We start from the raw sequence: 18,355 nt of genomic DNA, 5'->3' as shown, positions 1-18,355 counted from the left end.
TTCCCTCGATTTTAGTTTGTTACCCGGATTTGCTTTTTTTTTCTCTCAATCGTTCATGACTTTCGAACAGCGATATACTACTGTTGCCTTTATTTAAGGTATACATTGATATAAAACATGATTTCTGTAATTGATTGACAACAATAAATTTACTACTACGCATACGTGCACATGAATATTGTGAAAAAAAGAAAAAGAAACATTTATAAAGCAAATAAATACCGATGTTCCGAAAATTTGTATCATTTAGCTTAATGTATCATTACATTAAATATACAAGAAACTGAATAGAAATCTCTGTTTTTTGTCAAAAATATATTTATCATATGACTAGTAAGTGTTGCTAGTACATAAATGATAAAGACAAAACTAACTGTATAAATTGAATAAAATTAATAAGAATACCTATAGATTATTGAACATTTGTAGAATATAAAAATCAATGCATTTAAAATCGAAGATATGCTAATTGTCATGTCATAATACATTGTTACTGCCAACATGTAAAAAAACATCTGTTGTCAAGTACGTCAATGCTGAGTCACATTGCATTTCTATATATGCACTTTAAAAAGCTTAAAGTCATAAGAAACGAGTGACCGGTGAAAAATTATGTTCTTCCAATTCTTGAACCAATGCATACACACATCATAAACTTAGTCTTCTGTGCACGAATTTGTCATTTTTTTCTTGTAAATTTCGTATAATCGTCAATTTTTTTTTCAATCGGTCAGTGTTGTTGTGAAAATATGGCAGGTAATTAAAGTTCGTGTTTTGAAGACGAAGTTTAACGATGGTCACCTGTTTGTCAACAATCGACAAAAAATAAACAAAAATGCATGGAAAAAGAGCACGTGTTTAACATGTGTATTCAGATAATAGTTTATTTTAAGGACATCCATGCGTATTGTGATCACCGAAGTTTTACGAGATGGGTTACACTGAGGTCACTTTGCATACGGAAAATATGTCGGGGGAATTGGTTGCTGGAAGCAAGCAATTAAAATAAAGTAAACTTCTTCTAAAAATGAATAAATTAAAGAATTTTCTTCAGAAAAAAGTATATGTACATAAGTTTTATAATGAAAGCTATCCATTGAGTTATAAAAAACATTTGCATTATTTTTTTTTATTTGAGGTTTCTTATGACTTTAACAATTAAACAGTTTAATCTGAAATTTAAATCTTTAACTAGATCTCAATTTATCAATTCATAATAAGATCATCGAAGGATAATACAAGTTGAAAGCGACTGAGTAAACTTAATAATTTGGTATTTTAGACTATTAAGAGTATGTCTTAAACTAACAGTGAATAGCGCTGATACACTGACAATAGATAAACAAAAGAGTAAAAACAAATCAGCGCCAGGCTGGAGAAAAGAATTCCTTCATTCCAAATTAAATGCCTTCGTTTGGTCACTGATATTAACTTACATGATCTGTACTTTTCACAGCATGGAAAAGGGACATTTGAATAGAGAATGGTATACAAGGGTTAATGGGAAATGATAAAAAAAGGTATGGAATGAATATGAAACCTGTGCATCATCTGTGAACTGTAATTGGGCTATTTAGTACCAATTCGATTTGCCCTACTGTCATCGAAAATATTTTGTAGATACAGACATGAGTCAATTACTTGTAAAAAAGATAATTTTAAATGGTCGTAATAAACAGGTTATTTTGACCTAAAATATATCTATAACTAGCCGCAGTAATCCTACATTGACAAGTTATATTTAAGGCAAAAGTATATATTAAATTACATACATACTAAACTCCAAGGAAAATTCAAAACAGAAACTCCGTAATCAAATGACAAAATCAAAAGCTCAAACAAATGGATAACAAATATCATACTTTTGACTTGTTATAGACATTTTCCTATGTAGAAAATGGAAAAATATATCTGGTTTTATAGCTAGCTAAACATCTCACTAAGCGTAATGTCGACAGTTAAAGTTACACATTCAATTTATAAATGTATTCTGTTTCCACTTAATCTACCGTACACATTAATTGCCTACTAGTACCATATATACTCAATATAAGTTTCATAGGTAATGCTCAATTGTTATATATAACTCTGTCATAGTTAGTCTTTGGGTCAATCACGTTGAATACTTCATTCTCTTTGTTTTTCCGATATATCTAATTCCGCACTCGTCAATGATCTTGCAAAATAAAATAAAAAAACCTAAAAATTGGGAATAGCTTGCAAGGGGAAAATCTGAAATCCCTAAATTTTCCATTTCTATGTAGCAAGATTCCAGGATAGCATGCATACATAGAATACATATCCAAGTTGGAAGGTTATTCCAGGTTTTGATTTACTGATCATGATTTCTTTCATTGTTTGATTTCTCAAACTATTTGATATCCTACATCGATATTTTGGTGTCGTCCCTAATTTGTCATTGAATATGTTCCCAGCGCTACAGTGTCAGTTCAATTCAGATATACATGTGTACTTTTGAAAAATCAACATAAAATCCCACGTCTATTTTTAGATCATCGTTGTGCATGTAATACATATTGACTTTGGCAAATATACAAGTATAGTATTAAAGATAATCAGTAAATATTCGATAAGAACAATTTTAATTCGAAATAAAGCATTGATGCATTAATTAAAAGACGTGAAACTTAAAGGCTTGTTTCAATCAGATAATGGAAAAAAAGGAATTAGATAAGGGGTCCTTCAAATGAATTGATCAAAATAACCTTTGCCTAGCCGACATGAAAAAAAAAGCATTTGTGTTTAAAACGATAAACGGTTTAAAATGACTACTCTCTATATGATCATTGCGAAAATTCGCGTCTCCTCGTTGATGTTTCAGTAAAATCATAATCAGATTCAAATTTTGAAGGTTTAATATAGGCCAGCTGAAGGACGCCTCCGGGTGCGGGAATTTCTCGCTACATTGAAGACCTGTTGGTGACCTTCTGCTGTTGTATTTTTTTATTTTGGTCGGGTTGTTGTCTCTTTGACACATTCCCCATTTCCATTCTCAATTTTAGAGATACTGCTAAAAAGTTTTTGGCAAGACACAGGTTATGTTCTTCTCATATGTGTTATGACGGTATGATACTAAATCCCTGACGGGAAGTATTGTAACTTAGCTGTATTTGGCAAAACTTTTAGGAATTTTCGTTCTCAATGCTCTTTAACTTCGTACTTTATTTGGCATTTTAAACATTTTTTGAATTCGAGCGTCACTGATGAGTCTTTAGTAGACGAAACGCGCGTCTGGCGTATATACTAAATTTAGTCCTGGTATCTATGATGAGTTTATTTTCATATGATGAAAACGTAATCTTTTAATCAGTTTAATTGAAGTCTGGAGCTGGTATGTCAGTTAACTGCTAGTTGTCTGTTGTTTTCTATGTATTATTGTCATTTTGTTTATTTTCTGTGGTTACAGCTTCTGACATCAGACTCGGACTTCTCTTGAACTGAATGTTAATGTACGTATTGTTATGCGTTTACTTTTTTACATTGGCTAAAGGTTTAGGGAAGGGTTGAGATCTCATACATACGTTTAACCCCGCCGCATTTTTGCGTCTGTCCAAAGTCAGTAGCCCCTGGCCTTTGTCAGTTTTGTATTATTTTTAATTTCAGTTTCTTGTGTACAATTTGGAGTTTAGTATGGCTTTCATTATCACTGAACTAGTATATATATATCACAGTAGCATGGATTCGAATCCCGGCGAGGGAAGAACCAAAAATTTGCGAAAGCAAATTTACAGATCTAAATTTGTTGGGTTGATGTTTAGACGAGTTATATTTATAGTTTAAAAGTTAAAAAAAACCCACAAAAAATCACTTTATAAATCGAACATTGTTTCTATTAGCGCTTTCACCGCATCTCCTGTGGTTCATCAGTTACTTACGATTCCAGATCTTCAAAACTCCCGTTCCTAGACATCAATATTATCAAGGAAGGTGAGCAAATAATACCGGACTTATACTGTAAACCCACTAATACCCATCAGCATATGGATTTTAGGTCATGTCACCCGTCACATACCAAACGAAATATTCATTTTAATTTAGCCCGACGGTTATCCACAATAGTAATTAATTTGGAGTTACGTGATAAGAGACTACAGGAATTGAAAAATTATCTGAAAAGACAAAACTACCCAGTCAGTTTAATTGAAAATGGAATTAAAAATGCATTGAACATTCCAGTCGCTGAACTAAGAAAAACAGTTTCAAGGGATGACAAAAAAGATAAACAACAATCTATTCCGTTTGTTATAACTCATAATCCACGTAATCACCAGATCTTAAATTCTGCTAAAGGGTTTTTACGTGTTTCTTCATAAATCAAAGAAAATGAAAGATCTTGTCACTAATCACAGCTTATTGGAAGCCGTCGACAAGCACCAAATCTGAAGAAACTTCTCACACGAGCACAATTCAGATTTGTGCTTGTCGACGGCTCCCAAAAGGTAGCAGAAATACAAAAATGCGGGGATCCCAGATGTGGAACGTGCGAAATGCTAGAAGTGGGACAAAGTAAAACTCTGAAATCCGGCACAGTAATCAAACCGAATAAAAGCATGAACTGTAAATCGGAAAACGTCATTTATTGTGCAACTTGTCCCACTTGAGAGTTCATCAACAGCAGATAAAGAACCCATCAATTCGAAATTCTCCCTGTTCTGAACACTTTGACCGATGTGGAAAGGGAAAATTTTAAATATATCCCTTTTTTTAAGATGTGGACCGAAGATAAATTCCGCCGTGAAGCCAAGGAACAATATTTTATTGAACTTAAACTTGAACTTGAACTTGAACTTATAAGCCGACATTGAATAGGAAGTGAAATTCGGTCCTTTAATGAAATTCCGTAAGATATATACATTTCCCGCATGACGTTACTATAACGTAACGTCAAAAGTCGTTACTATAAACGATAATAATTCTGTCTGATGAACCACAGGAGATGCGGTGAAAGCGCTAACAGAAACAATGTTCGATTTATGATGTGATTTTTTATTTTATTTTTACTATTAAACTATATTTTCTGTACCAAGGACTTTTTATTTCTCAATATATATATACGATCCGATGGATACATCTGTTGTAGAGTTGTCACTGACTCAGACGTACTTATGAATATAATTATTTTCTGTGACTGTATCTTACATTAATTTGTAGGATCCTTAACTATAGATAATTTAGCTGATCTGTAACAATAACATCTTCATGCCTTATATATACCATGTACTGTAGTACGCCGCTAGATTAAAGCTGAAGAGGAAAGGTAACACACGACCACTGAAAGCTTTATTATTGTAGAGCATCTAACAGATCTAACATTGTTGGGTTGATGTTTAGACGAGTTATATATATATATATGTTTAGGGGCCACCTGAAGGACGCCTTCGGTGCGTCAATTTCTCGCTACATTGAAGACCTGTTGATCTCTTCTGTTGTTGTCTGTTCTATGGTATTGTTGTTGTCTCTTTGACATATTCCCCATTTCCATTCTCGATCTTATTTTTATCAACGATTTTAAACGAGTTATATCAGATAATTTTTAAACTTAAATGTCAGAGAATATGTATCGACTTAGATGTAGCATAATATTAACGGTACTAAAGCACCAGATACACATTATTAATGTGTCTTCAGTTAGACCACAATAACTGAAAATGAAAAAATAATGATAGTTTTACTTTGAAATGGTGTTAGTGGTTTGAATTTGAAAAGCGATACTTATAAAGACTTTTATTTGCTTATTATGTAATGGAATGCCTATAATCTCTGGAAAGTTGCACGGGAAATTCTCGTTCTTTCAATAGAATATAAAATCCGATTCCAACGACAGTTGTTGGTTATCTTAGTTTTGTGTTAAGAAAAGTATTCATTAATATTATCGAATATAGATAAAATGTAATGAGAATTTATTAAGATTGTCGTCAAAATAAGGGAATGTGATGCGATGCGATTGGCATACAAGCTAGCTATAAAACCAGGTCTAAATACCATTTTCCACATAAGAAATTGAATGTACCAAGTCAGGCATATGATAGTTGATATCCATTATTTTTAGTGTGTTTGTGCTTTCAATTTTGCCATTTGATTAGTGACTTTCCGTTTTGAATTTTCCTCTGATTTCAGTATTTTGTGATTTCAATTTTTACTCGGTCTACATAATGCAAGTCAATAAACATGTACGAAATATAGAGAGTACTGAGGACTCTAAGTTTCGAAAGATTTCGACCAATACAGATAAAAAAGTTAAGTGGTCTTTGGAAAGAAAAAAAATAAAGGCAACAGTAGTATACCGCTGTTCAAAATTCATAAATCGATAGAGAAAATACAAATCCGGGTTACAAACTAAAACTGAGGGAAACGTATCAAATATAAGAGAAATATGACACAACAGAGACACAACACCGAAACATTACACAAAGAGAAACGAACTATAATGTAATAATGGCCATTTTCCTAAAATTAAAACATTACACGACAAGGTTACAATAAATAAATAGATAAATGAGAGAAAATATAGGACAGTGAAACAAACGAATAATAGCAATCAAAGGTAACAGGTTTAAAATATTTTTATACACCAGACGCGCGCTACCTCCACACAAAACAATGCTCAGATGTAAAATTTGAAAGCCATAACTACCAAGTTGAAGATCGCCGAGAACCAAAGTTCCTTTGGGATAAAAAAACAAAAACAAAAAAAAAACCTTTTAATATTGCATAAAAATCAAATGTCGACCTTATCAAATTCATCTAACTTTTAAATGAGAGTTGAAACCTTTGTTTCTTCATTATTTCAAATGTCTAAACGGACAATTTTATGAAAATTTGCTTTTAAATCATCATGTTAACTTAGTACTGACTGGCCACTGATCATGAGCTGAAGATACCCTTGGTACCTTCACTTTACAATTCTGATCCCTCATACGCATAACAAACGTGTACCGGTAGTCTACGAACAGCAGTACCAACCGAGTGCTGTAAAATAAGAAAACAACTCTATACAAATTTCCTGCATTTGAAGCGTTTTTCTGATTTTACCTTCACCAGGATCGCTCAAGACCAAATATTTGGAATCCAACTATGTATAAGAACCGAAACATATAATGAGCTATATGACCTAAAAAGACAAGGTCTGTCTAGTCTAACTTTTCTAGACGTAGCTAAAACCTTATTAATTTCTATATGTATCAACAGACAATTTTATAAAGATTGTTATAAGTCATGTCAGTACCGAGCTAGTGACTACTGAGGTAATATAATGATACCCTCGAAGACAAATAGTCCACCAAATTTATAACTCCAGTTAAAAGTCGGTGCGCACAGATATCAAACCATACGATTCACCTCTCTTTGTCTATTAGGTAAGAACCGCGATAGAATTAGCTTATTAATTTTTATTTTTGTTCATACATTATTTCCGTGGAAATATAGCGTATGTGACTTTTTGCTGGGTGATGACTAATAAGGTTATACAAATTGATAATATTGTCGCATGCCAGTTCTATTTACATTGTTACAAGTTCTTATCTGCGCTCTAAAACCTTGACACAGTAAAATCATATCATTTTTGCTCATGTATATATTAGAAGAAGCCTAAGATAATTGGCAATTTAATGATGAGAAATTCCGTTGTTTTGTTCTTTTTGTTTCTTGTATGTCATGCTGAAAGTTTGAATCGAAATGAAGACCAGACGAGAAGACTTGATGCATTAGAAAAGGTAGTAAATCAAGTCCAGCAACAAAACCAGCGGTTAGAGGAAACTGTACAGATGCAACAAATGGAAATAACAGAATTGAAAATGCAACTTGCAAATGTTAAAGTTCAACAGAAAAACGGCCACAAAAATTTGAGTGCGTCGGATTTCGAAATATTCATCAAAGATACTGTGTCGAAAATGCTTACCAAAGCTGAAATTTTGAAATCAAATGATGATAGTAGTGTCCCTACCAATGAAGCAGAATTTCTTATGAAGGATACTGGTTCGAAATTGCATGATAATAACATATCCAGTAAGCCAGGTTTAGGAATGCAGTACGTTCATGAACCAGTCAATGATGTGATTTCAAGTAAGAATACGTTTTATTCAAGCTCTTCATTTGAGCAAATACTATACTATTTTCTTTGTTTGTCATTTAGATGAAGATGATTAATACACGTAGGTCGAACACAAGGATAGTTTTTCATATTCCACAAAAATAGGTACCCATGAAAATAAAGAATCAACAGTATGATGAGTTTATTTGATACTATTTTTAGACATTGTGTATTGCATATTTTATGCATTTTTTTAGTTTTAAATTTCGTTTTAGTATCATGAAAATTTGATTCAATAAAGGCAACAGTAGTATACCGCTGTTCAAAACTCATAAATCCATGGACAAAAAAAAACCGGGGTAACAAACTAAAATCGAGGGAAACGCATTAAATATAAGAGGAGAACAACGACACCACACTGAAATGGAACACACACAGAAACGGACCAAACATCAGACAAAATCCCACGATAATAACAAATATAACATCAAAACCAAATACACGAATTTGGGATAGACAAGTACCGTGACACGTCTTATCGCAATGTGAATTTACACTAAAAAAAATAAGAGAAAACAATTCAATGCGGTGACAACTAACAGATTACGTGTAATTTGGTGCATAATTATAAATGTGGATTGTTAGTGAAGGCTATTTTGAGTTCATTTATGAATTTAAAGTGTTACATTGTCTTTTAGATGCTGAAAGAAAGAAATCTCTATCAGGTCAGGCTGTTGCATTTTATGCGGTCTTGAGTCATGATGAGAATGCACCAAGTGCTCACCATACCCTAGTATTTGACAACGCTAAGACGAACGTACAAGGTGCATATAACCAATACAGCGGAATATTTACCGCTCCAATAGCAGGAGTTTACGTGTTCACATTTAGCATTCATATGGGTTGCAATGCGTACGCATCGTTTGAAATAGTGAAAAATGCAGACGTTGAAGGGGCCGTTTTTCTTGACGTCTCAGACGCCTGCGTTTCAGAACAGGTGACATGGTCCACTGTTTCTGAACTCGGTGTAGGTGACATAGTGTATGTAAGAACACACTCCACAAGAGAAATCAGAGGCGACATAATGAGTGATAAATATGGAATGTCATCTTTTGGTGGGTGGTTACTTTCAGTTTAAAACATATTAAAAGAATCGTAGCAATTAGCAATAAAAGTCCTAAACAGAAGCGTTTGAACTATTTGTTTGGTATGTTAAAAAAATGAATATTTTACTAGTATATCAACTTATGCTGTCAGTATAAATAAAGGAAACAGTATGATATCACTGTTCGAAATTCATGAATCGATTAAGAGAAAAACAAATCTGGGTTACATACTAAAACCGGGGGAAACACATCTAATATAAGAGGAGAACTACGACACAACAGAAACACAACACTAAAATGTCACACACACACATAAACGATCTTAAATATAACAATGGCCATTTTCTTGACTTGGTACAGTACATTTTTAGAAAACAAATTGTGGGTTGAACCTGGTTTGCGGCTAGCCAAACCTCGCGTTTCTAACGCAATGTTAAACATATTCTTGAAATGAAAACATGACTACAGCACAAATAAATGCAAGAACTTCAGTACAAAGACATACACAAATAAACATTACAATATGACATTCCGACATGCAAAGGTACCAGGCTTATAATCTAATACACCATACGTTCAATTCGTCTACATAAAATTCATCAGTGGCGCTCAGATCAACTTAGTAAAGAAAGTCAAACAAATATAAAGTAGAAGATAATGGACCTTAATAGCAACTGTGAGACAAGTTATATGTTTAGCTAGGTTTAACATCAGGTTGAACCCGCAATGTTCTTCTGTTGTTGATAAAGTTGCGATTTGGTGGACTTTGTCAGATTTAATGGGCTTTTTCTTCAATGACTTTATCTAGGAGATCCACACTTGAGTTCTTTTCTTCATCAAAACAACTCAATTTTAAAAACATATGTCGAACAGAAATATTTCTTTCGAGAATTATGATTACAACAGTTGTTTCTAGTTGTTTGACCTTTGATAAAACTTGTGGAGAAAAATGGTGAAGTGTAATCACATCAAACAACTAGTTTACCTTCATGTTTGCGAAGTTTACTCTGAGTACCGACAAACCTGTGCACACGAAAAGTGATAAAAAAAAGTGTGGAACAAACGAAAACTTGGCAATTGGTATTTGCTTATTCTCCACTCAGCATGCCGTATTCAGGAGTAGGAGCAAAAACATGGAGTCGAAATGTGAACAAACATATGTATGGACAATTACCATATAATTAGCACGTTGAACTTCCAACTCATCGTGTCGGTCTAGTGTATTCTCGTTCTGATATGCATGTTATATACTTTCGTTTTGGATATTTTAAATGAGTGTAAAATCACATGAAAGGTAATGCATGTACGGGTGAAGGCGTTTACCCTATCAAATTGGGCCTTGTTTTGGAGATCATGCAATTCCCTCATTTATTGTTTGTTGGCTCTGTATTTCTTCCTTCTCGATTTGTATTTTCCCTCTTTCAACCGTTCGTTTCGTCAACTCTTGCGTTAACTATCATAAAGATTACTTTAGTAGATCATTGTCAATGTTTTGACGCTTTTAAATCATGAAAAATCACGCGTACCAAGTTGTCGTTGTTGTGTGATTTAACGTGAAAAATGGAACAATGTTGATCAAAGTTTGTGATAACTTAAATCTCGATGGTTTCCTCCAATGTTTATAATTAAGAAAACAACTACTGAATCAAAAGAAATTGTATCCTCTCATGTCATTTCGTTTTGATTTTTTCTTCCATTTTGACCATGTATCATATAAATATATATATAAACAAGATGCTAGTGAGTAACATATTTAATATATCTTTCTAATATGATAAACATACTATTACTTTTGAAATTCTATTTAAAAAAATGAAATATCTATATTAAACAATTGATGATATGTTTTTGAGTGTCCTGAAAAATCTGACATTAGGCGGAAGGAAAACATAAGCCAAAAATGATCAATAAAAATTCTTTAGTAAATTGTTTTCAGATTGAATTGATAATTTCGCACACGAGTGATTAGGTTTATGAGAAAAAATTGAACAATATGTTCCTGTTTTCCCTGAAAAAAATACAGACAAACCTTGTGGAAATTCCTCATAGGTTTCTGATAGATGCTTACATACTTTATTTGGCCTTTTCAACATTTTTTTTGTAGACAAAACGCGCGTCTGGCGCATATATAAAATTGCAATCCTGGTAACTATGATCAGTTGCTTTTACATCCCATTCCACATCTACCTTTTAATATTATATTTTAACACCGGAAGTTTATCTGATACAGACCACTTTTTTATACAAATTGCATCACGTAGATATATATTGTCCTTCTATAGTATCAGTTACATAGTGTGCTAATGACCTAATACGATTTATAAGTAGTAAGTAAATACAAGCTCGAATTTGATCCATATTGAATTTATGTACCCCGTATAGGTCTTTATCACACTATGTAGCTTATATTATCCTACCTCCTATAGATGGGAATATAATTGGTTAAAGGACTACACGTGGTGACTATATATATTTGATATATGGTATCTTAAAAATTATGGGGAAAGTAATCATATTTGGCAAAACTTTTAGGAACTTTGGTCCGTACTGCTCTTCAACTTTATTTGGCCCTTTTAACTTTTTTGATTCGAGCGTCACTGATGAGTCTTTTGTGGACGAAACGCGCGTCTGGCCGCGTATATACAAAATTTAGTCCTGATATCTATGATGAGTTTATTTACCATATGGGGCTAATAAAGGAGTTATACTTCCCTAGCACGTCTATTTATAAAAAAACAACACGGTGTTGAAGGAAACTCTGAAAGGTTTCAAAAGAGGACATTTATGATTATAATTGAAATAAACTCATAAAACACGCTTTAAGCTTACAAGTTGTATTGTTTACATTTGATTTTGTGTAGGCAAATGAAATTATGTTCTTAATACAAGGTATTGAAGACTCAGTTACTTTGATAGACAATAAGTCTAAATACCACATGCTAATAGCTAGCAAAATGTGCCAGGCTTATAGACACACAATTATAAAGTTGAAGAGCAGTGAAATCCTAATATTCCAAAAACGTTATGCCAAATACAGCTAATGAAATCTTTGCCTGGAATAAGAAATACATAGATTTTCGAAAAAAAGTCATACTTTTGTAGACAGGAAATTTATAAAAATGACCATATCATTGATATTAATGTCAACACCGAAGTGCTGACTATTTGGCTGGTGTTACCCTTGGAGACGAAACGTCGACTAGCAATGGTATCGACCTAGTGGTGTAAATAGTTATCAAAGGTACCAGGCTTATTCTTTTTAAAATACACCAGACGCGCGTTTCGTTTTCATAAGACTTATCAGTGACGCTCAGATAAAAATATTCATAAAGACAAACAAGTCTAAATTTGAAGAGCATTGAGGACCAAAATTGAAAAAAAGCCAAATGCCGCTTAGGTGATCTATGCCTGGCATAAGAAAATCCTTAGTTTTTCGTCGGTAGGATAAGTTAACAACCGATACAATGCACTACAAATTTTACATGATATAATGTCTTAAACTTATCTTAACTAGAAGCTTGATACTAAAATTTATGATAAAAGAAATGATTTTTCATTTCCTATCCTTAATTATCCATTTAAAGATGTTAACGTTCCCTTGTCACCCTCTCATGGTGTTTAAATATCTCAACTTGTACGATTCGCTCGTGTATGTAACAACGTATTAGATTTTAGCGAGAGAAATTTATTTATTACTGAAAAGTTATTACATCAGGGTTTTCAATATCACAAACTAGTCAAAACATTTACTAAATTTTATCATCGGTATAAGGAAATAATTCGTAAATATAACTCAACATGCAGACATCTTATACGCAAGTATTTAGCATCCAATCTTTTATGGTAATATTCTTTACAAAGCACAAAAATGTCATTATTCACTTCAAAAACTTACAAAACCTTTAAACAGACTTATTAAGAAGGAATATAGTTACACTAATGTTGTCAGATCATTTAAGAATGCATATTTTGGCTTTAATATTGAATCACTTATAATTCGGAGTTTAATATGACGTCCATCATCACTGAACTAGTATACATTTTTTTAACGGGCCAGCTGAAGGACGCCTCCAGGTGCGGGAGTTTCTTGCTAAATTAAAGACTCGTTGGTGGCCTTCGGCTGTTGTCTGCTCTAATGGTCGGGTTGTTGTCGCTTTGACACATTCCCACTTTCTTTTCTCAATTTTAAGATCGATCGGAGTGTTGGCTCTTTAATAACTTCCCAATTTCCATTTTCAATTTAATAGCTTATCTTGGTTCTTTCTGTTGAGACATTAAAAAGAATTTCAAAGTACAGGGCACATTGCAATTTTCTAAACAGCAAATGAAATAGATTTTATTGGTTTAGTTACTGCAATGCCATGAAACTTCATAGACTTGTTTGTACTCCGAGAACCTTTGTGGTGTTATAACGGCCATCTATTTTGATTCCGTTTGCTCATGATTTACAAAAATAATGCATGATGATGTATTAGTATATGATCTGAAAAAAAGAGTAAATGGTAGAATTCTGAAAATAGATTAGCTTTTTACTTTTGAAATGGATTGACTAATCGATCAATATGTTGTAAACTTTAATTATTTGAGCTAAATAATATTTATCAAACATTCTAAAATGATGAATGAATAAAAAAAAACTTTCTGCCTTTACATAAAATTTTCCCTGAAATATTCCTCGGATTAGTTTGTTACAGTGATTTAGTTTCAACAGAGAAGGAAATTAATGATGAAAGATTGAAATAAATTAAATAAAACACATTCAAAGTTAACAAATTGTATTTTTAAGGTCTTTCCCCTACGTGAGGAAAGACCTTATTGTTTTTCTCATGTTTTTTCTTCTTCCAACATTTTTTTGACATGCCCTCCCCCCGTTTCTATTGAAGTCATCAAGACTAAATATTGACCATCGATAGATCTCATTATGACGTATTACCAGATGAGGCTGTGTAGAAGTTCATCATCCCCTTTGAGAGTTATATCCCCTTGAAGCATTTTTTTTATTTGCATTTTTTCTTAAAAAGTATTAGAGATAGAATAGAATTGAAAGCGACAGCATGTACAGGAACAGATGGCAATGTTAATAAACATAAAAATTTAGTAGGTAATTTACCCTGATAAGAAGTTATTCCCCTTGAAAAATTGTAAATTTTTAGAAAAATTATATTTCGAGAACCAGAAGTCGTAGAGACTTGGGACCTTCACTAATATTCTTTAATTCATGTGACCTTCAATTTGCACCCAAGGTCAAAGGTCACTGAGTGCAAAAAAAAAATACGCTGCAATTTCAAGCATACATATTAAGAAAACGATAAGAGTTTGCTGCATACATACTGTGTATTGAATGTTTCTCTCGACGAGCTCTACATTTTATACAATAAGCCTAAAAATGTCCAACCGTATGTTTAAAAGTTACAACGGGATGATTCTTAAAATTATAGTATTGTGTGTATATCTTTTTAAAGGTAACAGATATCAACATACTATAAACTGCAAAGATGATCTGTAATTCAAGACCTTCAATTTGAGGTCAATGTCAAGTCATGATGAAATTTCACCTTGACTTTCACAGTTTACAATGACCTTGACCTTTTGACAGTTGAAAGGTTAAGTGGTCCTGAGTTGAATGGTGCCATAGTCCCATGTCTCTGCGACTTACGATTCTTAAGTTTGGTATTGCATCATATATTTGATGATTAATTGTAACCTTGGTGAACTTTGAAATTGTCCCAATTCTTATTCTATAATATTGTCCTTTAACTGTAGATCATTTATCATTTAACAGATTTGAGATATCTATTGTCGTTTTAGAGATAATGCAGTTTGAAGTTTTGCGAGCGGAGGCATGTATTTCTGAATCAACAAGAGCTTACCACTTAAAATGTTTTAGAAATTGAAGAAGTAAACATAGTTATATGTTTGACCAAATACCAAAAACATTCCATGAAAAAAACTCACCAAAAATTCAATTTGAAATTTTCAAGTTTTTCATTGACTTTGTAAGTTTCATAACTTCTATTTATATAGTTGATATTGCATCATTATTTGCACTTTGTCAAATGGGGTCATCTGATATATCAAATTAAAGGTCTTAATAAATTCTACTTAAAAATGAAAATTGTAAACCCCCTTTTCATCCCAGCGGGACGGGTGGGGTCATTTAGTACAAACACTCAAATTTCCAAGATGGTAAGGTTGTCGCATATCAAATGAAAGATCATAAAGCGTACATTTCAAATTTCAAATTGTCGTCTCCCAAAAATGGGTTGGATGGGGTTATTGAGTGCAAACAAATTTTCTTTTAAGATAGGGTTGTTGTATATCAAATGAAAGGACATGATGTGTACATTTGAAATATCAAATTCCGGAAATCCAAAAAAAAGTTGGATAGGGTTATTAAGTGCAAAAATCAAACTTTCTAGAACATGGCGTTGTCGCATATCAAATGAAAGCTCATCTACTCTATGTAACATTTATTATAATTCCGATCTAAAAAATGTAAGCGAAAAGTTTCAAAAGGTATGCTTGTCGTATATCAAACGAAAGGTCGAACAAAGTACATGACGAAAACATCACTTTTACAGGAAAGACCTTTCAAGAGTTTTACAAACAATTGAAATACTAGTAATCATTTGTTTTTGTAAAAACAGGTGGAAGTAGGTTCTTAATATAAGATATTGAAGGTTTAGTTACTTTGGATATAAATTTAGTCTAAAAACCACATGTTAAGATAATCAGTAAGATAAATTCGTTACACAAATTGTGCTAGTGACCTAATACGATTTATATGTGGTCGGTCGGACAAGTTTACAACAAAAACAATGCACTACTAGTTGTTCCATGAAAACATGTCTCAAACATTATGTAAAATTAGATCGATCGGATTGTTGTCTTTCATATATATTCCCCATTTCTATTCTTTAATAATTTTTTTTGTTAATTAAGTATCTTACCTTGATTAGTTTGAGTTGTAACAATATTTTTGGGTTTAACGAAAGAAATCACTGCATTATGGAAAAGATATTACACCGGAGCAATATCACAAACTAGTCAAAACTTTAAATCCTTCATCGGTACAAGCACATTATTCGTAGATATATATCAACGTGCTTACAGTATCAAGTTACCAGGATTATAATTAAATACGCCAGGCGCGTGTTTCATCTACATTAGACTCATCAGTGACGCTCAGATCGGATCGAAATAGTTATAAGGCCAACAAGTACAAAGTTGAAGAGCATTAAGGGCCCAAAGTGTTGTCTCCTTCCCTCAGATTTAGTTTGTTACCCCGATTTTGTGTTTTGTCTATGGATTTATTAGTTTTGAATAGCGGTATACAACTGTTGACTTTATTTATCCTGATTTTGTTATTTTACATATTATTATATTCAAATTCAATTTGAGAACAATATCAATCAAATATATGTTATAGATATTTAGTCTGAAACTGTTTTTTTTTTTAAATAACACTATATAAATCAATTATTATTTTATTAGGTCAATGGTATAAAGAAAATAATTTCAATTGACGTAACAAATAAAGATGATGATTCAAATTGACGTGATAAAAAATTGGACAATATCAGTCAATCAAATTGAAATTGAAAATGAGATTAAATTCAGATGAAACTTGCACGTTGTATATTTCAATATTGTCGTCATTCAATAAACTAATTTATGGACTTAACCACGAAAACTATAAATTGATACCATGAGTTCGAGGTCAGAGGAGTCATGTTTGACGGATAGGTAGATCTTGCAAGATATCCATTAAAACATATAAAATATTATTTTCAAGCAATCGCTTAACCATGAAAAATCTAGATATGACAGGCGGAAACTTCAAACATAATGCATTTGCATTCATGACATAAAGCATTCAGATCTTCTTCCTTCTGAAATATAAATAAAGGCAACAGTAGTATACCGCTGTTCAAAACTCATAAATCCATGGACAAAAAACTAAATCGGGGTAACAAACTAAAACCGAGGGAAACGCATTAAATATAAGAGAAGAACAACGACACAACACTGAAATGTAACACACACAGAAACGGACCAAGCATCAGACAAAATCCAACGAGAATAACAAATATAACACCAAAACCAAATACAAGAATTTGGGATAGACAAGTATAAAGCTATACACAAATAGTTCTAATCGTTGCTGTCATTAAATTGTAATCCCTATGTCCAGTTTTCAACAACTTTCAATGACAAAATAAAATCAGGTTAATATTACATGTATATTGATTAGTATACCTATGATTTTAGAGACTAGTCATTTTATCTATTGAGAGGACCTGGAAAGAAACACTGGAATTTTTCTAGTTGTTTTTTTCAAGTGCCATATAGGAATATAAATTCAAGACATCTTTTCGATAGACAAGAATATCTCAACACTCCTCCATGAAAAATGTCTTCACATACTTTAATTCTTTAAAACTAAAAAATACATCCATACAATTTCTATTAATAGTATTATTCTTATTCAAATATTGCATCAATAACATGAATAATGGATCTAGAGCTTAAAGTAGGGATTTTTTTGTGACTTCGTGGAACTTTATTTTGATTTTCCGCGTATGGTCTCACTGAAATTTACCATTCTTCATTCAATTTCAGAACATTGTCCGTATCCTTTATCTTAAATAGAAAAACTAACTTAAAAATTTAATCTGAATTATTAAATTCATTTTTTTTTTAAATATTCATTGAAATGCCTCGTATGTAAAAAGACAGGCTATTTCTGTAAAATATTGAAAGTTGTGAAAATTGCAATTTGTTATAGTGTCTAACAAGATTTTGTGAGGTAGACGAAATTGACTTTAAAACGATCATATTGACTTTTTTGTCTAAAAATAGGTAGATCGGACATATTTTGACTTTCTTTGATGACTTCTTTAATTTGAGATTGATTGTAATGAGAATGTGCCTTTGAGACTGAAATTTTTTGTTTTTTTTGTAAAATAAATAATAATTTTACCTGGCGTAGCCGTGCGTAAAATTTATTTCGGCATTTCTCTTCGAAAAATTGACCTGTTGATTGGAACAAAATGTCTTATTTGTAAACTTTGTCTGTTTTCTCCGCAATTGGCTATCAAAGAAATGATCCATCTACGGTGTATTTGGGAAATTTTGTGAAAATATGAGAATAAGCAATTCTTACCTTCCATACCTATACTTTCATTGACAAAACATA

The 18,355-nt window shown here is 32.3% G+C and overlaps 1 protein-coding gene across 1 annotated transcript; it reads left to right on the top strand.

Annotated features, from left to right (window-relative positions):
- The first annotated feature begins 7,631 nt into the window (after positions 1-7,631).
- LOC134716796 (uncharacterized) lies at positions 7,632-9,188 on the top strand. The gene is made up of 2 exons (XM_063579803.1): positions 7,632-8,082; positions 8,749-9,188. Exons 1-2 carry the CDS (start codon positions 7,632-7,634, stop codon positions 9,186-9,188), a joined length of 891 nt encoding a protein of 296 aa, XP_063435873.1.
- The last annotated feature ends 9,167 nt before the right edge of the window (positions 9,189-18,355 follow it).

The sequence above is a fragment of the Mytilus trossulus genome, chromosome 4 (genome assembly GCF_036588685.1).
Source record: "Mytilus trossulus isolate FHL-02 chromosome 4, PNRI_Mtr1.1.1.hap1, whole genome shotgun sequence".
Lineage (NCBI taxonomy): Eukaryota > Metazoa > Mollusca > Bivalvia > Mytilida > Mytilidae > Mytilus > Mytilus trossulus.
This window is presented reverse-complemented; position numbering and strand designations above follow the sequence as displayed.

Bases quoted from the DNA above. Each gene is read 5' to 3' on its own strand.
- LOC134716796 (XM_063579803.1), top strand. From the start codon at position 7,632: ATGAGAAATTCCGTTGTTTTGTTCTTTTTGTTTCTTGTATGTCATGCT. The intron at 8,083-8,748 runs GTAAGAATACGT...ATTGTCTTTTAG, and splicing joins AGTCAATGATGTGATTTCAA to ATGCTGAAAGAAAGAAATCT.